Source organism: Macaca thibetana, chromosome 18, assembly GCF_024542745.1.
Source record: "Macaca thibetana thibetana isolate TM-01 chromosome 18, ASM2454274v1, whole genome shotgun sequence".
In the NCBI taxonomy this organism is placed as follows: domain Eukaryota; kingdom Metazoa; phylum Chordata; class Mammalia; order Primates; family Cercopithecidae; genus Macaca; species Macaca thibetana.
Window position 1 is genome coordinate 43,197,491 of NC_065595.1, and position 20,945 is coordinate 43,218,435.

Genomic DNA, 20,945 nt, shown 5'->3' on the forward strand with positions numbered 1-20,945 from the left:
GGTTGAAAACACGACCCACTGCACCCTAAATGAGCATTGCCCTCCCTGCTCTCCTGTTTCTTGCTCTTTCCCTCTGCCCAGAATGCTACTGTCTTCTTTCAGACTGCCAGCAAACATTTGTGGAGCACCTCCTAGGTATTAGGCGCAGTCCTGACTTGTAAGATCAAACTTCTCCTTCAACACTTTAGCCAGATGCTGACTCCTTCAGGAGGTCTTCATTGGTCTCCTAATGAGAAGCAACTTCATCCTTCTCTATGTGCCCAAGTACGTATTTCCATGTTTGGCCTTAAATCACAGGCATGCATCTGCCTTGCCCAGCATTGGCAGCTCCTTGGGACAGGGAAGATGGCATAGATGGCTGGTAGCCCATCATTGATCATAGTGAGCTCCAATCAAGCCTGTACTAGACTGATGGACAATTATGAAGTTCCTGGATTATCATTTCCTGCTGACATGTAAACCACAACAAAGAATAGGTCTTATCAAAACAATTATCAAAATACCAAGGAATGAATTCTCTGAAGCATCTAATTATTGCAAAGACTAAATCACCCAGTCTCCTAAATAATTTTGATTTGCCTAACATTTTCATACTGCATACCTACACAATTAAATAAACTATATAAATCTATAACACTTTGTGCTGTCAGACAAGGATGATATAAGTCACGAGAAAGAGGATTCATTCCCTCCTGGGTTCACCTGGGATCACCTATAATGTTAAAAATAAAGGTGGACGTCAGGCTTAAGACCCATTCACTCAGTCAGCAAGTTGAAAGTGTTTCTGAAATTCTGGCTACATGAAGTCTTGTAGTTGGGCTATAAAGTAAATGGACTCAGTTTCTCCCTCCCAGTATTTCTACTCTCGTCAGGAATACAAGACTTACTCACATGAAAGAGCAAAGCTAAACAATACCTAAGCAAGAGACAGGTAATGTAAATTATTGACATGAATGTTCAAAAAACATAAAAGTAAAAGAAAAATCCAAACAAGTTGTGGATCATCAGAAAAGATGCATTTGAACAACCTTTCTTTCTCTGTAGAGCATACTTTTCAAGCTTCAGAAAAGTCCTGCATTAGCCATCTTAGAGTGTCAGGTCCAGGTGGTTCTCAAGGAGGGAGGAGATTCAGCATTAGGGCACCCAGTCCTTTAGGTCTTTCATTTCCTCATGTATTCCCCAATTCATCAAATATTTACTGAGTGCTTACCACATGCCAGGCCCCTGTGCAAATGCCCAGACACAGTGGTAAGTGAGAGTGACATGGTCCTTATGAACTAGCAGGGTCTAGAATCTACTACAAGAGAGGGTCTCTTTTACATTTAGGGAAGGTTGATATTCAAGTGACTTGAATGACTAGACACAGAATGGATGATGATGGGGATGGAGGGAAAGTGGTGCAGAGGCAAGATGAAGGGCAGGAAGAAACCTTACTGAGAAAAAAATACCAGTCATCATTTACAGAATTCCAAGGTTGAAAAGTCTAAGATGGGGGTGGTGTAGTGGGGACCGTGCATGACAGTCATGGGCAAGAAGAAAGGAAGGAGCTCTTGTCCAAGAAAGGGAGGCACACAGGGTTCTGCATCAGGGTCAGCCCTCTCCCCCACCCTCAAGCTGAGACTTGGCAATGCTGCCATGGAAAGCAGAGCCAAGAAGTGAAAAAACAATGAAATGGGCCTGCCATCAATGAGGAAGTATCGTGCAATGCCAGCACTTGATTTGGAAAGTATTCATAACGCTTTCTTGGCTAGGATATTTAAGACAAAAATAGAAATATTCTCATCAATGATTTATAAGATTGCTTTAGAAAGATGGGGCAGAACCCAGTATAACAAAGAGCAAAAAAACACACTCCCACTTGTCACTGTGCTGGAGAGCATGGGTCAGGGCAGACAGAGTCATTAGAAGGTGCTTTTTGTTCCTATCACAGAAATTAGAGCCGGGAAAAGCTACCAATTTCACCAGTCTGAGCCTCAGAACCACAGCCACTTTTTGGACTCTTCAAACTGCAATTTTATTCTTCCCTGGGGTTGAAACCTCCAGATAAGATATCTGAAAGTTGCATCTGTATGGTAGAGACTAGCAATAATACTAACAAATTAGCAGCCAATTAGATAGGAACATTAGAAAGCATCCTTTTCTGGATATAGCCCTTGGAGGAGAAGAAGATGAGGACCAAGAAGAAATAAGAACCAATTTAGAAAAAACAGAAAATGGGGAGAAAAAAAAAACCCTTCTCACAATAAGGTAAGGTCATTTCACAGCTATGAGCTGAGTTTATTATAAGCCCATTCCTGGACTCTGTTCATTTTCATTTATGTACACATTGACTGCATCACCTAGACTCTCCGCTGGAAGCATATGGGATAGGAATGGAAAAGGTATCTCACACCTGTACTGTTGCCAGCACCCCAGTTCCCAATACCACCTGCCTCCATCCAATCCTGCATGAAGCTCCCCAGCCAATCTTCCTAAACCCAAAATTTGATCAAGTCATCATCATACTGGGGACAACCTTCAGCACTCTATTGCCCACAGGATCAAGATCCTACTCAGGCTGATATTTGAGGCTCTCCAGCCACCCAGACAGACAATGAGTATTTCTTGTGCACACAGGGAGCCAAGCCCTGAAGATACAGGGCTTGGCTTAGTCTGGGCAGTCAGGCAAGTAAGGCCTCCATGAAGCAGTGATGTTCAAGCAGAGAAGTGAAAACTGACCAGGGATTAGTGAGCAAAAGAAAGAGGGAGAGGGTTCCAGGAAGAGAAACAGGGTGAGAGATATTGTGGATGGCTGTCAAACTGGATGGAAGCAGAGGGGGTGAGGATGAGGATGAGAGCGGTAGGAGCCAGGTCCAGGAACCCAGGACAAGGGGAAGAAAGAGGTCACAGAAGAAGGATCCAGAAGGGGTGGTAGATGGGACAGAGTGAGTGGTGAGGATCTGGGAAGACCAAGTCAATGAGCTGGGATCTATCCTGGAGGTAATGGGAAGACACGGAAGGCTTTTAAGGAGGAAACTGGCAAGACCAGATCTATGTTTTAGAAAGGTCATTCTGTGCACAGAATGAAGTGTATTTGGGTCAGAAAAGGCAGGGTCAATACAAAGAAACCAGTTGGCTGACTTTGGCAACAGTGTAGAGAGAATGAGAAAGAGGTGAAAATGTGGGAGAACCAATGGGATTTGCTGACCAAGGGCATCTCCAGGATGAGGGACAGGATATGGTCAAGGGTGATGCGTGTCCAGGCTGAGATGACTGGGTAAAGGATGGGGTCACTAGCCAAGGCAGGGACTTCAAGTGGGGGAGATTCTTTTTCTCATGAGAAGAGAGTTGCCCCGAATCTAGCATTCTTCTCTTGGAGCCCTCTAGAGGCTGGGAATGAGGAGCTGAAGCTCAGTAAGAAAGATTAGACTAGACATGTTCCCATGTATGGAGAACTGCTACCCTTTGCAAGCAGGTGGTGGCCCTAGGAGATTGTGAAACCTGCAAAGAAGAAAAGTTCAAGGATGGGACAAAGGTAATCCAGCATTTAAGGACTGCACAGGGAAAGAGGACCCAGTCGAGGGGACCAGCAGAAAGCAGTAAGTGAACAAAGAAGGAACAATGTGTGTCCTGAGAGAAAAGAAAGAGATTTCCAAGATAAAGTGATTAACAGCATTAAGATGAAGACTTTAAAAATGGCTACTGGATTTGGCCAATAGGAAGCTACCGAGGATTTTCATAAAAATAATTCTGGTAAAGTTGGGGGAGCAAAGGCCAGGTCTGAGTGCTGCAGAACAATGAGAAACAAAGAGGAAAAAGCAAGGGTAGCTATCTGTTTCAGAATGGGTGTTTTGGGAGAAACACATGAGAGCCGGAGTTTGTAAAGGTATTGACTGTCATGTGAAGGAGTGAGCCCTCCTTCGACGGCAGTGCTTAAGCAGACTGGAGAAACAGGAATGCTGGAAGATGGGTTCCTCCAATGACCATAGGAGTAACAGAGAGGCCTTCGAAGGGCCATTCCAAATCTGAGAATGGAAAACAAGATCTGTCCAAAATGTCATTTCCACAGAGCCTGTTTAGGATTGAGAGCCACACTTCAGCATCAGGACACCAGGATTAGAGGGGTTAGAGCAGGGAGCATTTCCCTGGGCTTTTTGGATATGAAGTAAATATCATTGCATCTTCCCTAAAGGGGTAGTTGAACTGGAGGCTATGTGGCTTGGGCTAGAGAAAAGGATTCAGGAAGGAGAAGTGCCAAGGAGGAAACCCCATTTCCTCCCCTAGGAGAAAGTCAGCTCCACTTGGAGGGAGCCACGGAAGGAGGATCCGGCTGCAAACAGACGGCATAACAATGGAGGCATCTGTCCTTCCTCTTTGCTCTTCCCTGGGACTGAGGTAGTGCTCCCTTAGGTTCCTGACTAATAGGGAAGCCAGGGAATACACTGTGCCTCCATTTCCCAGCTCAGGGAGGAGGGGGGAGTTGGGGCACAGCCAGCTGCTGGGGCAGCCTTCCTGGGAGCCTCTGCACACCCTGTGCCATCCTCAGCTGCCAGCCAGGACCACAGAGCAGGAGAGGAGGAAAGACAGACAGACTGATGGAGGAAAGGAGGCACAAGGAGAGGGGGAGAAAAAGAGAGGAAACAGCCATCCATTACCATTACCAGACAGTAAGTGTGGATGTGCATGTATGCGCGTGAGAAAGACAGAGAGAGATCTACGTTCTCTATCTAACCCTGAACAAGTCACCTCATCTCTCTGGACATTGCCAAAGGCATAAAATGAGAAAAGTAGATTAGAAAATACCTATGGTTCCTTTCAGGTTGAAAATCCTGTGTTTCTCAAATTCCCTATCTGTATATATATAGCACCCCCAGAGGCCAAAAGCATTAGCAGCACAAAGAAAATAAACCCCAAAGAAGAAGACGTGCTCTCACACGTGTGTCCCTGACAAACACGTGCATGCTGCACGCGCGTACACACACGCACAGGAAGGAGGGTGCTGTGTTGAAGGATGTGCCTATATGTGATGACGGTAGTTAGAACATCTACACATAAAACTTGTCTGATCAGTTTACAGTCACATCTCTTCTACACACTAGTAAATGCTTAATCCTGACTAACCTAAATATTTGACAAATGAATCCATTTGGATTGTCAAGCTCTCTAGGTAGCTAAGAATTTACTCCTCACATGATCAAAACTAGTTTAAAAAGCCACCCCAGAGGGAAATATCTAATTTGGGTTTTGGTTTGGGGGTTTGGAGTTTTGGGGTCTTTTTGTATGACAAATGTCTTAAGCAAATTCAGCACTCGGTGGCACTGGTTTCTGCTCTTTTAGGCACGGTGCCAAGCACGGTGCTGGGCTGGCTCGCAGAGTGAATGAGCTATAGGACTATCCTCCAGTGTCCATGTGCCCACAGGAAGGGACATAGCGGGGAACAGAGTCCAGAGGCTGCCTTGATCAGGGGGAGGACGAGGGCAGAGCAAGCCTCCCACTGTACCCCAGACAGCCAGTCCTCCCATCTCAGAGCTGAACCTTAAGTAGTGAAGGGGGAGGGAGAAGAAAACAGGCCCATTTCAAACAAAGCTGAAAACTGTGAAGACTGGGCTCCACCTCCTGTCTGGGTGGCTCTGGACCACCTGGGGCCACTACCTAGAGGAGTAAAAGGAGAGTGGGTGGAAGCAGAAAGATAAGTTTAAGTAGATTCATCACCCTCCTCTCCCTGTCCATCCTAGTTGCCTGCGGTGCAGGAGAGTTCCGGAAGTGATCTACCTGGGATGCACAGGAAGAAAGCTGGAAGCCAGGCTGTGCCCCAGGCCCACTCCCTTAAGGGGCTGTAGGAACGTATAGGGGGACCCAGAGGATACCTGCAAGCACAGTGGCCACCTGGGGCCTGGTGGGCTATGCTCTGGGGCTCCCGCAACCCAGACAGTGGCAGCCACACCCTGTAGAACCCACCAAGGCCCCAGAGGACACAGTCTGAGGACAATCCAAGGCCCCCTCTCCTACACAGGATGTGTATGTTTCCCCTACCTCAAATGCCATCTCAGCTAGAGGGGAGAGGAGGAAAACCTCTAAAGATGGGAGATTTGCCCATACAAGACTAGTTTACCCTGAAAAGAGGGTGAGTTACCTTTAACTAGCAGGTCTGAAGTCTTCCTCTCCCCTTGGCATGGGTGTGACAGGGGCCGGGGGAGTAAACGGCAGTTAGAGAAAGTGAAAACCACTACGTAGTTTGGCTCTTCACAGTGTAAAGCCCTGGAACTGGATGCTGCAGCGGGGGGCAGCTGGCGTGGCAGGTTCTGGCCCCTCTCCTCATCTGCACTGCCCCCAGCTGAGGACCCCTGCCCAGGCTCTTCCTGAGAGGCCCCACCCCAGGACTAAAGGCCAGGGATCCCACCGACAGTGGCATTTCCAGTCCAAGAAACAGCCTAGAGCAGGCAGAGCTGCTAAAGCATCCCCGCCCACTGGGGGAGCAGCGATGGTGTGGAGCAGGAGATACAGGCCCTCTGCCTCCCTCAGCTCCAGGTCAGGGAGGGCTCCCAAGCCTCCCCGGATGGCACAGAAGAGGGAAGGAGACTCCAGACAGCCCCATGGCAGTTTACCTTCAGGTCAGCCTCAGACTTTACCTGTAAGACTTGAAGAGCCAGAGAAGGCCCCAGGCTGCCCCAACACTGATTCCCAACAAAGGTTCCTTGCTGAGAATCTGTTTGCAAGACAAAGGACAGAAAAATGCAAGCAGCGGCGGTGAACATTCAGGCAAAGGGTGAGTGAGCCCAGAAGGGGAAAGGGTGTGCCCTGTGAGCAGGGCTGGGGAAGGACTGGCCTGGGGCCCAGACAGGAGGGTGGACCCACCAGACTCTGGATCTTGGCTCCACTCCCTCTCTGCTGATAGCCCAGAGCCCAGTGTGACTGCCAACGGAGGACCCTCCAGATACAGTGCCCTTCAGAGCCTCCGTCGGCCCACAGCCCCCTGGTTGCTCTGGCCTGTCAGTCCAGCAGACTTGGGGCTCCATTTATCACAGGCCCTGGCAGTCCCCAGGCCCCAGGGCCCATCCTAGCCACTGCACTCTGGACCATGTGCACACACACAGTCACTGACCAAGACAACCAGCCCCAGTTAGGGTTTAGACACCCTCTTTGGTCCCTGGTCATTTAATTGTTAGATGCAGAGTGACATGAAAATACTCCCATCCTCAGATTTTGCCAATGATAGCACAGAACCTGCATGTGATTTCACAGCCTAGAAATCTAGTTTTATCATCACCACCAGCATCACCCTCAGCACCGTCAGGGCCAGGTGGTACCACAGAGATAAACGTTTACCAAACAGATGGGTGAGGTCCCCTGTCAGGAGCAGTGAGGACCAGGCTCTAGGAGAGATGTTCATGAGAATGCAAGTCGAAGCTAAGAAGGGGAGAATCTGGACTACAGCAAAGGCTCAACTTTATCCAATTTGCGTATTGATAGTTTAGGAACTAAATGACAGGGGAGAGCTAAGCAGGGAAACTCATCCTCTGCCCACACAGGACCAAGGGAACCTCACACATGCTCAAGGGCTGTATGGGTACAGAGCCAGAGAGGCCAGGGTTACCGCAGTGCTGAAGCTGACTTTCCAAGAAAGGTGGCACCCAACAGAGCCACCAAGGTGGATAGGACTTGATAGGAAGACAGGAAACAGCATAGCATAAGCATTAAATATGTGAGCCATGGAAACAGCCAATTGGATTTAGAATTTTCACTGTCACTTCCTGGCTATGTGACCCTAAGAAATAAACCTAACCTCTCTGATCTTTAGTAGCCTGGTATGTAAAAAGCCAATGCCTCCCTTATAAGCATGCAGAGAAGAACAACTTAGCCGGGAAAGGCACTGGCCTGTAGCAATCAGTAAAATGGACACACAAGGTAAAGGGTAAATAAAGGCAGAGGCTGAAATGAGAGTAGCATGTATATAGATGCAGGGCATACAGGAATAGCCCAGAGGGCCAGGCCCCAGCAAGGCAGGCTCCCAGGCTGGATGCGGCTGTGGCTGGAGGGGACTGCCTCTGAGGCCCCGTCTCCTAGGAAGCCGCAGCCTGGGAGGTGGTGGCCCTGCCAAAGCACTGACGCTCTAGCCCTGTCAAGAGCTTTCTTCCCATTGGCCATGACTCTGACAGGGAAATCAGCAGGCCGGCGGTGCGAGCCTGGGCAGCGCAACAGACAAGGCTCTGGGGACAGCTTAAGTGGACAATAATTGCAGGTTATTATATACCAGGCTGCAGCCAAAAGCCAGGCAGCTATTAAGTGTGATTGGGAGAAATAATCCGGAGGAAGAGGATGGATGGGAGAGCCAGGCTGCTTTCTCTGTTCCAGGGCTGCTCTGAGGCTGGGGGCTGTGCAGGGACAGGGACAGGGTGGGTGGGGAGAGAAGCTTATTCGCAGCATAAGCACTTTGCACTCTGAGAAGCAAGTCTATCCTCATTCCTCCCCACAAGGTATGCAGAGCAAGGATATGGTCCCCATCTCACGAATCAGGGAATGAGGTCCAGAAAGGGGAAGCAATGACCCAGGACACACAGCAAGTCTTGGCTGAGTCCCTCCAAAACCTAGATGGAGCCCCTTTTGTTGTTTGATGACCAAACACAGAATCCATTCTCCTGAGGCAGGAAATGTCTCAGTGGGGCAGCCTTGACATTGAGCAGGGACTGGAAGCAGAGATCAAGACCCAAACCAGGCACAGATCCCATCACATTGCTGCCTGCTCAGCAGACAAGATGATAGGAGAAGACTAAAAATCGGAGGAGAGGCAGGGTTATGATAATAGGGATACTTCTCAGAGCTTTATCTGTTCATTAGATGCCTAAGAAGAAGTTTCTGCCCATTTTATAGATGAGGACACAGAAACCAAGAGCAATGGCACGGCTTGTACATGGCAGGGCGGTGATATTGTAGCTCTTGCTGGTCTAGGGACCTGCACACCCCACCCCAGATCTGCCTATTAAGAGAAGCCCTTAGCAGAGGTGACCCTTACCCTGCCCACTGCCACCAGCCTGGGAGGATTTGTGGTTTTATCCTTGTTAGCCAGGGTTTCCCATTTCTTCAGGAGGAGAGGTGGTTCTCTTTTGGGACCAAGGATGGTCTGGATTGACCCACATCCCACATGGGATAACGCTGCCCTTTAATGATGTATGGATCACACATACCTAACTTCCTACCTTCACACCCTTAGATCTTTCAAGCCCACAACTCATTTTGGAAACAAGGATGAGATACCCTAGTCCCAGACACACAAAGACCATGGGCATCTTCAAGGAGATTCCCAAAGACCAAACCAACCCCTTCATTATTTAACCAAGGCAGCTTCTGTGGAGATAGCCCCACAGTGATGGGGACATCAATGGAGGGGATATATATCATGGGTGGGTGGACAGCCCTGACTCCTCCAAATACAACACCTCAGCAGACATCCAGGAGTGTCATGTAAAAGGCTCAGGGCCATCGTAGGTTCTGACAGCCTGTCCCTCCCTCCTGGGATCAACTCTCCCACCCAGCAGTCTCAGAGACCCAGCCTAGATTCAGCCTGGCCCAATGACCCTGCTTTGGGTCACATGAGAGTAGAAACCCGCGCAGGGAGAGATCAATTACACTGTGACTCAGCGAGAGGGCACAGGGCCAGGGAGTGAGTCACAGCAGCGTGCCCACCTTCCCTGGCAGGGAGGTGGGGGGATACAGGCCTGCGTGGGAGCTTCCCTGTATTGGGGTATGCAGGTGTATGGGTGCAGGCTCCCCTGACGATGGAGGCAGGGGATACTAGGTGTTTACCACAGGGAGAGCGCCTCTCTGAGCCTGAAGGCAGGTGTGCATCAGGAAGCTGCGGCATTGAAAGAAACTCATGGGGGCTCCTACCTGACATGGGCTTCTCTCCCTCACACCCTCACACAACTTTGCACACAACCGGAGATGTCATTCACTTGCTGTAATGTGGAAGGGGCCAAACTAGCTTCCCATTATGGATGTCTTTCATTTCCCTAACAACACTGGGAAGGCCACTGAGGAGAAACCCCAAACATTGTCTTTCTTAGAATATCTCCAAGTGTTATTACACATATTCCAAAGTTATTTTCTGCAATGGCTTATACCTGGAAAAGAGTTTGTTCATTTAACAAATACACTCATAATCATAGCTAACATTTATTGGACACCTACCATGTAGCAGGCTCTATGTATGTATTACCTCTTTTAGTCATCATGACAATCATACGCACTGTTATACCCACGTTTCTGATGAGGAAATTGAGGCTCTCAGAGCATGGCTTACACGGCTGGTAAGTTAAAGATCTGTCTGGTTTCAAAGTCCAAACTCTTTCCAAAAACAATGCATGCACCTATGCACATATGTATATAAAAAGTACAGTAACTTAAGTCTGATATACACTTTTTTAAACAATAAATGTCCAACTGTATTTACAGACTGTATTTCTTTAAACTGTACTCTTTGAACAAAATTTATATTAATGTATCTGTTTAATAAGACACCAAAATGTATATATACAACTTTCCATGTACACTTTGGAAGACTTTAAACTTACCGAAAGAAGACTGCCATCTGGAAATTATTGTGGGGGATGTGGCAACTTTCTTGAAAACCTCTGGCATCTCTTAAATGTTCCTAATGGCAACAAATTCTCATCCTTTGAGAGCAGAAATGATTTATGGAAAATGGGCTCAATATGGTGACTCTCCCCCTCAGCATATGTGTGTTTGGGGTCAGAAGAGTGATTTCTCCCTTTGTATCCTTCCTAAATACCCAGGCATCTTCTTTGTTCTGGTCTTACACCGTTGATTACCCTCTTCTGTGTTATTATCAGCCAGTCAGCACATAGTCATTGAGTCCCCACCCTGAGCCTTTCCTAAGAGCTGACCCTGCTGCAAACCACCCACCCATGGCCACTTGCCACTCTTGGAACACAAGCCTATAACCTTCCAGAGGCGCAGCCCCCTACTTGACTGTGCATGTGCCCCCTCCATCCTCAGCCTCTCCCTCTCTCTCCCCAGGCCATGAAGTCAAGCACCCAACTCCCGGGTGAGTTACCAGGAAGGTCTACCCAGCTGGGGGAGTCCGAGGTCTCCAGATAACAACCCTTTAAAGATGTAGCACGGTGCAAAGGTCCTACAGTCTCACCTTCCTGAGACTCTGTCCAATTGGTGTCCCCCTGGCCCCACCCAGCCACCTCACTCCTTCATGTCACCTGCACAGCCTGGAGGTACTGCATTCTCTGAAGGATTGTGTAGGAGCCCAGAGGCAGTGGGGAATGTTAGGATTAGAGACAGCCCAGGTAGAAACTGTCCATCTAATGGCATTATCAGAGAAATTGTGGCCCTGCTGAAGTGACATTTACCCATAGCACTGTGTGTGTAATAAACACAACTTCCTATTCCAGTTTCTAAAGTGAGCCCAGTGCCTGAAAACCTCAGGGCTCATGTACAATAAATTAACATAATTAAAAACTAATTAGTAAAACATCACAATTAAAAGGACTTGCTGAGGCAACACCTCTCAGGTAAGAAGAAGGGACTGCCAGAGTGCTGGCAGCTAGTACACAGAGCAGGTCCTGAGAAGAGGCTGTGATGCAGGACTTACCCTCCCGGAAGGCCTCCTTCCCCAAGAAGCACCTTGAGAACAGTTGAGCAGCTTGTAAGGACACCCACAGCATGTCCATCTCAAGTCTGGACGCCAAGCCCAGCCCTAGCCAGAGATGGATGCCCCTCCTCCCCTGTAGGAGGTGGGAGGGGGCTTCAGCAGGACCCTAGCCCCCAGTGGCCTGTTAGTGACAGTCTGATAATATTGGCTGGCCAGACATTGATCTAAGCACTTACCCTGCATTTACTCATTTAATCCTCACAACACCTGTTTGAGGTAGGTTTTATTTCTCTTTTTATTTTACAAATGAGGAAACTGAGCCACAAACAAATTAAACAACCTGCCCAAGGTCATAGAGTTAAAAAGTGGGAGTGGCAGGACTTGAAGCCAAAGAGTCTGGCTCCAGAGCACAGGCTCTGCTAGCTTCACCCAAACGCAGCTGAAACCACATGCTTGTGCTGGATGGAGCACTGCCCTTTAAAATAACAAAACACAGAAAAAGCCAATTCTTTGGGGAAGATAAGGAGTAAATTCCTAACCCCTCAGTGCAATTAAGTTCATCAAATTTATCTACATTCTTCTATAGCCCATTTAGACCCTCAATCCCCACTCTGTCACCTTAATAATTTTTCCTTGAAAACTGATTAGTCAACCTCACAGACATGCCACTGTCTCATCTTTTTCAGATGTGATATGAGGAAGGAAAGGAAGGTTGAAGAAAGGGACCCGAGTCTCCACTTGACAGAAGAGAACGCTGAGGCCCAGGAGAGTGATGAGTCAGGTCCCCACTGCTGAGTTCTGGCTCTCCTGGCCACACCACACAGGATGCCCCTGTCTGGGACTCTGGGGTCCCTTCATTCTGCCTCTCACACTGCCTCAACATTTCCTACCTGTCCTTAGCACAAGTGAGGCAAAGCCCCGGGGTTAGCATGGAAGCCTGGAACAGGAGCTGACCACAGACTCCCAAAACCATTCCCTGCCAGAGCCAGGGCTGCCTTCACAAGACCAAGGCAGTATGTCCCTGAGGCTCAGCCAGCAAGAAAAACAGCTCTGAGACCCCTCTTCTGCCAGCCCTGGCACCTGTCTGAGCCCTGGAGACAGCTCAGCCCTTCTAGGGAGTCCCTGGGTTTCCCAAACACACAGCATTCTCCCTCCAATGGGTTTTCTTCATGCCCAGACCTGCTGCGGGCTCAGAACAGGATAGGAGGTCCTTCAATTGTCTACTTAGGTAGCAGGAGGCTGCCAATATTAGCTAAAAGGCAGTAGGGATTGCTTTTCTCTTCCTTTCTTGCCCCAATTATTGTTCTTTATATCATTGAACCTTCCTGAAGTATTCCAGGTCAGAGATGCCCTGGGTTTGTGGAGAAGACCATACTGCTGAGGCTGCCTGCAAAGCCCCATCTTGCCTACCAAACTGATAACCACATGGGAGCCTCCTCCTTCTGGCTGTCACGCAAGAACTCAGAGCCCATTGCTCACTCCAGGCCTGGCAACTCCAAACACCACTTCAACCAGAAAGGCCACCTCTCTCCTCTCTTCCTGAGCTGAAACGCCCCTTCCTGCAAGGCCAGTAGGGCCTGCTCCTCCAGAAGGCCTTCCCTGAGTGCCACCGCCCACACAAGCTCCACCTTCTCTGGGGGTCCATAGCCCACACAGCCTGCTCCTTTCACTCCGCCCCTCAGTTGGATCATGCCCTTGGTGGCCACTTGGCTCTTTGAGTCCGTTTCTTTGCCCAAACAACACATGCGCACTATACACAGTACAGGGGAGTCTCCCTTCCTCCAGCCTGCCCTCACTGCCCTCTGCAGGTCTGGGCAGAGCAGTTGCTCCATAGAGATGTTTAATTGGAGGTCTGGTGTTAGGGAGCCCAATGTAGATTTCAGCTCTCTTTTCAGCGTGGTCTCAACATAACCTTGGAGTAATCCCTGCATTTTTCCCTTCTAGTTTTAAATCCCCAGCATCACCCAGTTTACACCAATCTGGCCCCCTCTGCATCCTGCCTTCTTCACTGCCTTTTCCCTTAAGGCTCCTACCCCCATCACAGATCCTCACAGGCAACTTGGATTGTTTTCTATTTTCTCCTATGTGGAACTCCTCAGGCCTGGAAGACATTTAACCATCTGTTGCCATTTGCTGTTCTGGGGCTTTTCACTGGGTATGACTTTGGTCTAACTAGACAGTGAGTTCTTTGCAGCCTTGTCCTTTCTTGGCTGCTTCCAGAGGGAAATCAGAAAGACTGGATGAGTGCAGGAATGACTGAGTGGTGATGCCTCCAAGTCAAGCAGTGCAGACCCGGGATGCCAAACTGCTGGGGGTCTTCTAAATTACGTGTTCAAAAGTGTCCACCTAGGGCCCTGCAGCTCCCCTTCCTTAGAGCCCATATGAATACAGTGTTGACACCACTCCCCGAGTCAGCTTAGCCACTGGTATCTATAAACTACATCTTAAGTACCTACTGTGTGCCCACCACTACCAGAAGGGGTTGCAGAGGAGGAGGAGAGACCAGATTACTGGGTCCTTGCCCTCCATGAGTTCACAATTGAGGTGGAAAGAGAAGATTCACAGGCAAGAGAGACAAAGCAGGCCTGAGGTTGTGTGGCCATGGCCAGGGCTGCTGGTTCAGTGGGTGTCAGAGAGAAGAGAGTGACCAGTGACAAGTGGCTCAGCTGAAGGGAAGCTGAGCCCAAAGAGGGCTCCCTCCCCCATTTGAGGAACAAGAGAAGCAAAGGGAAGCGAAGGAGCAGGAGGTATTGGCAAGGCCTGAGTAAGTAGCCCACCTGAACCTAATCCCCACAAGACTTTCTAACACCCCCAAAGATGAATCAGCAGCAAACTGTAAACACCAAGCCCAGAGAGAAAACGAGAAGCAATTGTTCCCAGCCCTACTTCCATTTGCCAGCATTCTCCCTCTCTCTCAGTGGATGAAATAATTGTGGCTATGAAGTGGCACTTGGAGGGAAGTTTTAAATCTGCTTAAATGTCACAGTGAGTAATACTTTGCCCCATCTTTCTCTAATTACATTTCTCTTTGATGATCTAAGGTTAAAAAAAAATTTTAACTCAAGTGTTCCTGGAATATCAAGGGTGAGGATACCAAAGAGCCAACCTAATCATGTTCCATACTATTTTCTCAGGCGTCCTGCTCTTTTATTGCATTAGTCTGAGAAACCTGTCTGTGTTATTGTATCCCCAACACTCTGCTATAGAGGAGAGGTAGGAGCCTAAAAGATGCAGCTCTGCACCTTTAAGAGATTGATGCCTCAACAGAAGCTGCTTCTGCTGCTGTTTACACTGGGTAGCTCAGTTAAACAGGACTTAGTGTCCTGGGGCAGGAGCTGGGAGGGAGGACATTTCACCATATACTGCCAGAAAGATGGGAGGTGAGGGCTGTGCCACCTGCTAAGGGGAGATAACCCAAATCCAAAATAAGCCATCATCGGGTGGGAGAGAGGGGAGGGTGGGGATCTCTAAGGAAGAAGGAATTCTCCACCGCTTTGAGGCCACCGGTGGAGAGACACCGGGAGGGGCCGTGGTGCACAGGGCAGAGGAGCAGTCCTGGAGGGAAGTGACACTGCACAGAATGAAGGAGTCTTCATAGCATCTGAAACAGCCAGTGCCCCCTTTCATTAACAAGCCCACTCCCCGGCTCACTCCTGCCCAATGATTGCTTTTATTTATGTATTGACTAGTATTAGTAACATGAATAATTAACCCCCTGTGAATAATCTACTTGGACCTAGGGGTGTCTTGGGTGGTGGCAGGAAGAGGACGGTGAACTTTAGTGACTCTCCCCTGAGCAGTTCCCTTCTTTTCCAGCTGCCCCTAGCTGGCCCCTTTCCCTTTCCGATGTCCGGGTTTTGTTTTCAGGGGTTGAAGGGCAAGGAGAGAAAATAGACCTCGAGCAGGAATTTACTCTCCTAAACTCCCCTGTGATGGCAGAAAATACACGCCACTCAGGTGTAGGATCCTGGGTGCCATGCACCAGCACCACAGGATGATGTTGGAGGAGATATCTTGGACAGTTAATAGCCTCTGCTGATGTGTCCTAGGGGACAGGAAGGAGGAGGTCTCAACCTGGTAGGGACACACACACTTATGCAGTGTGGATACACGCAGGGTCCGTGCACAGACCCATGCTGCATCCACACAAGCAGGCACACACGGCCAAACCACATACACACAAACTCTCCAAGTGCTTAGCAGGGACATGCCCCCCTTATGAGGGCACTTCAAAGGCACACCAAATAAACAACCACCACATGGCAGAGGCTCTATATGTGAGTTTCTGTTCGAGTCCATCTACTGGGTCGATTCTTAGACCAGCATATAACACCGGATAACGTAAGCCCGGGAAACCAAGTGATGAATTAACTATACTTACACCCGATTCCAGCAAGCAAAGGCAGGAGAAGCTAAAATGAAAGGATGAAGTTCCACAGTTCTAAAAATCATACTTGCTCTTTGGTTTGGCCCCGGGATCCTCAGAGAGAGGTGTCCTGGACGGACTCGGGGCCTGGGGCTGCGAACCTCGGGCCTCCGGGCCTCCTCCGGCGCTGGAGAGCTCGTATTGTGCTTGTAGCAAATGGGGTTGGCCTGAGTTTTCAGGCAGCTGGGGTCTCATTTCTTTAATTAAAATTGCAGACAAATCCTCTAGTAACGTAATGTAATCCGAGGGCAAAAAAAGAGAAACCCTGAAACCCCAAAGTGGCCAGTCGAGGGCCGGCAGGGGTTAGGCCAGCCGCTCCGCCCCGCCGCCCCAGCTCCCAGCCCCGCAGCCCGCGGGGGAGCGGGCGCGTTAATTTGCCAGGCTTCTGAAGCGAAGAGGCTGCCCTGAAGAAGCAAACGTGAGAGAGGACGGGGTGCAGGTAAATATCATTAACGTGAAAATCTGCTACCCCTGCCAAGTTCACCACCAGTATTCACCCCCAGAGGCGGGGCTGCTCGGACCCTGCTCGCGGCTCCGCGCCTGCCACTCCCTCTCCCGCGCAGCCGAGGTGCCAACCCCAGCGGGCCTGGCGGGGAGTCCGGCGGGGTCCGGACCGGGCGGCTGGACCCCCGGTCCCCACAGCAGGAGCCACTTCGCCTTGCACCTCGGGAGCTGTAGGTGCCTAAAACGAAACCCGCGGGGGCAGCGCACGCCGCGCGAGTCCCGGTGCGGCGGCAACCCAGATAGCGATTCGGGGGCTTTATTCTTTTGATGGTGATTAAAAATATATATATTCTATTTGAACCCGTAAAGCAGACGAGGGCAAATCAAGCCGTCCCCCGCGCCGGCTCACCGGCCACCGCGCCCAGCGCCTTCCTCCCCCTCCGGCGGGCGAGCGGGCAGGGGAGCCCGACTCCTACCTTCCTCCCGCCAGCCGCAGGCGGACCGGCCGCGCTCTCCGGGGCGGGGGAGGCCGCCCGGGACGGGGACCCCCACCTTCCGCCTTCGGAGGCGGGCTGGGGTGGGGGTCGGACCCCGAGTCTCTACTCCCCGTCCCTCGGCCCCCCGGCGCGGCCCGACCGCTCCCAGCCCCATCCTGGCAGGTGGCTCGGGTGGCGGTAGGTGCCGGGCGGGAGGAAGATGTGGGGCTGCTCTGTCAGGTTGGGGGTGCGAGGAGGGAAAAAAACAGAGAAAGAGACACACAGAGAGACAGGGAGAGAGCGCGCGCGAGAGAGCTCTTGTCTATAGATTTATCCACATAATATACATTTATGTAGCTTTTTTTCTCTCGACACTGATGAATGCGCGCTCGGATTCCCGGCCGGACTCCCTCCAAGCCGGCTCGCTTTTCTAGTCTAAATAAATAAATAAATGAAGCCAGATGGAAGAAAAAAGCGCCCATTCCACCTCCGCCGCCGCCCCGCCCGCCATCCCTGCCTTTGCTTCGCCCGCCTGGCGCCCTAATAGAGCATAGCTTGGTGGATAAAGCCCCCCTACATACCCACAAGAAAATAAAAATCACTGTTTTTTAAATACAAAAAGTTACACCTGCTGCTATTACAAAAAGAACCCCCAAAAGGCAAAGAGAGGAGGCCGACTGCCCGGCTCCTCACAGACACCCGCTCCCCGCGGCCGCCGGGCCCGGAATCTCAGCGCCTCCCGAAGAGCCATGCGCCTGGCGCTATTTATAGCCGGGGGCCGTCTCGGACTGTACCACCGCCACGGCGCGGGGCCGCCGACGGGGGAGGCGCGGTGGGGCCGGCGCCGCCCCACGCCGCCCTGCCCCCGGCCGCCGCCCGCCGCGGCGCGAGCCCCCACAGCGCGCCCATTCCCGGCCCCCCGCGCCCTCCTCCGCGCGCGCACACTCGCCGCCCCCACCCCTGGTCTGGCTGGGAACTTGAACCGGTCCAGCCTGTTTAAACGGAAAGGACAGAGATCCTGTCTGTTCAATGTAAAAAAAAAAAAAAAAAAAAAAAAAAAAAAAAAAAAAAAAAAATCAGATCAGACCGAGAGAGAGAGGAGAGAGAGAGGGAGAGAGAGGGAGAGAGAGAGGAGAGAGAGGGAGGGAGGGAGAGAGAGAGGGGGGAGAGCGGAGAGAGAGCGCGAGCGCGAGCGAGCGAGAGAAGAGGAGAAAGAGAGAGAGCAGAGAGCGAGCGGAGAGCGAGGTGTAGAGAAACCGAGGGGGAGAGAACCCGAGTGTGTGTATGCGTGTGCGTGTGTGAGCGCGAGCGAGCGAGCGAGAGGAGCGAGAGAGTGCGAGCGAGAAAGAATAAAAGGAAAGAAGATTTTCTCTATGTATATAAAGATGGCCACGTTAGCAAACGGACAGGCTGACAACGCAAGCCTCAGTACCAACGGGCTCGGCAGCAGCCCGGGCAGTGCCGGGCACATGAACGGATTAAGCCACAGCCCGGGGAACCCGTCGACCATTCCCATGAAGGACCACGATGCCATCAAGCTGTTCATTGGGCAGATCCCCCGCAACCTGGATGAGAAGGACCTCAAGCCCCTCTTCGAGGAGTTTGGCAAAATCTACGAGCTTACGGTTCTGAAGGACAGGTTCACAGGCATGCACAAAGGTGAGTGCACCTTTCCCTCCCAACTTTGCCGGGGAGCAGGAGCGGGCGGGCCGGCCGACCGGCCGGCCGGCGACTGACGAGCGGCTGACTGAGCGAGAGGAAGCCTCGGGCGGGCGCCGTGGAGGGAGGCGCTCGGGCAGCGGAGACCAGAGCTGGGGTGCGTGGGGAGCTGCTCGCTGGGGCAAGGCTGGGTTTTGGGCGAGGTGCTGATAGGAACGATGCCATGGAGAGAGCAGCGGGCGCCGATGAAGAGAAAGAGAGAGGGGATCGAGGAGACGGGGCTTGGGTTTTTGGGTACAGCGACTTGAAAGATTGGGATGGGGAAGGCTGCACCGGTCGAGCCCAGGACGCTGAGCGGACGGACTCTCGGGCGCCTGGCCGGCCGGGGACCGAGGGTGCTGTCCATCGCCGTGGTGCTGAAATACTAAAGGAGATGGTCTCCTCATCCTTTGCTCCGGGCCAGAGTAGCAGGAGCGCAGCCGTCTAAAAGGGAGAGAGGTGACAAATTCAAAGAAATATTTTTATTTAAATGTAACAGTAAACTCTCCCTGTCGAGCTGTGTGCCTCAATAATCTGATTGTGGTGTGAATGGTGGTGTGTGTTGGGGGTTGGGGGGGTGGATGTTTGAAGGAACCAGTGATAAAACCTAAGGCAAGAATTAGCAAGGAACCAGCCATCCCCTGGGTGGAGTGGAGGTCTGGCAAGCCTGGATAGTCCCCTTCCCAGGAAAGCGGAGCTTTGGGAAAAAAAATATGTGTGTGCGAGATTTGCATTTTGAAAGGTGTACCCTAATTTATCCCAAACTCACCATGCAGAGAGCTTTATAGTACATTATTTTTCCCTTGAAGCGATCATTGAGAGTGAGTGCTTGGGGGAGGGGGAGAGAGAATAATCAAAGAATTAAAACCCAGCAACTTTTTAGGAAAGTGGTCATGGGAATTGTCTGCAGCCTGCCGTTTTTTCCTTGTTTTATTATCTTTAAAGCAGAGCCCCAAACGTGTTCAGTTGTAGAATGTGTGTGGGTGGCTGGTGGGTGACGAAATTAGCCCAGTGCTCCGCTTCCTAACAGTAATATATAGGATGTGCAGCGGGGATGAATCGGTGCTGGAGCTATGTGAGCAAGTTAAATGCTTTCTGAGAGAGATTGATCGCCAGGCAGGGAAGGAGCACGGGGCTAAGGAAGTTGTAGGGGATGTGTATGGATGTTCCGTTTTTAATAAACAGTAGTGTGGAGAGCCGCCGAAGATGCTGTTACAGCTGGTGGTTTTAAAGATGAAAACACACACGCACACCCACCCCCACATAGAGAGCAGCCTCATCCTTGGCCACAAATGGGCTATGGCCACAGCTGATCCTCCAGCACATTAGGTGCAGAGCGCGGAGCTGTCTGGCTCTCTAAGCAGCAGCGATTTTCACTATCACAACCACCCTCTTTCTTCAGCCCTCCCTTCGTTCGAATACTAAACAGAGCTCCAAACTCTTCATAGTTGGAGTCCCAGAGAGCAGTTTTTATTGGCTTTAGCATCTTCCAGCTTGCCTGCTGAGGAGTAAATCTTAAAGTTAATGGCATGTTGAGTAACACAAAAACACAGCAGAATGGAAATATACTGGGTTTGTTGGGGTGGGGTGAGGGTGGGGGCTGTAATGGAGAGAGAAACCAACCTTTATCCAATATGGAGAAAATGTCTGTCTGTTCAAAAGGGAGATTGGAAAGGTGGAATGAGGAGGCAGTCTTCAAAACAATATTCGAAGAAAAAAAGAAAACGCTTTCTTTTCCCTCCCTCCCTCTCAAGTCAACCTTATCTTTGTAGTTTTTTCCCCTTCCAATCAAGCTTCCTAGAAGCTAATCAAGGTTTGTATCAAACCTTTGTTATTCGGAATGTCCTCGTTTTAAAAAATAGTAATAACAAAAATTTTGAAAGCATAGGTAGGGAAACCTTTTGCCCATCTTAATGATCAGTTTTTGTGGTGATTTAAGATTTTAAAGTTAAAAAAATCAGAACCCACTAGAGGCAAAAGACAGTTGTGAGGAGCTGGGCTTCATATGGCATCTGGATTAAAGCACTTTACTTGCTTCTTCATTTCCAATGAAGATAAACTTTAACAGTATTCCTTGGTTTCTTTTCTACAATCCCTGATATCATCACTTCATTTCCGATGTAATTTGGACTCTCTCATATAATAGCAAAGAAGTAGAATTTTCATCATTTGCATTAGGGAGATAGAGAAGGTTATCATTATAATATATATAATACATATATTACATATATTTTAGATAGATAGATAGATAGATAGATAGATAGATAGATAGATAGATATCTGGCCAGAATTCCTAGGACAA

General features: G+C 50.1%; 2 protein-coding genes across 29 annotated transcripts in view; both read left to right on the plus strand.

The window, feature by feature from the left end:
- TPGS2 (tubulin polyglutamylase complex subunit 2) overlaps positions 1-20,945 on the plus strand; it is an 821,754-nt gene that overhangs the window by 28,873 nt on the left and 771,936 nt on the right. The gene's annotated exons all lie outside the window — the stretch shown is intronic.
- CELF4 (CUGBP Elav-like family member 4) overlaps positions 17,856-20,945 on the plus strand; it is a 320,949-nt gene continuing 317,859 nt past the window's right edge. For all 28 annotated transcript variants that reach the window (XR_007721063.1, XM_050767262.1, XM_050767286.1 and 25 more), the window contains exon 1: positions 17,856-18,604. Coding sequence is in view for 27 of the 28 variants with exons in the window: in XM_050767262.1 (XP_050623219.1) it covers positions 18,319-18,604 (286 nt within the window). In the remaining variant the exon portion in view is untranslated. The remainder of the gene's footprint in view (positions 18,605-20,945) is intronic.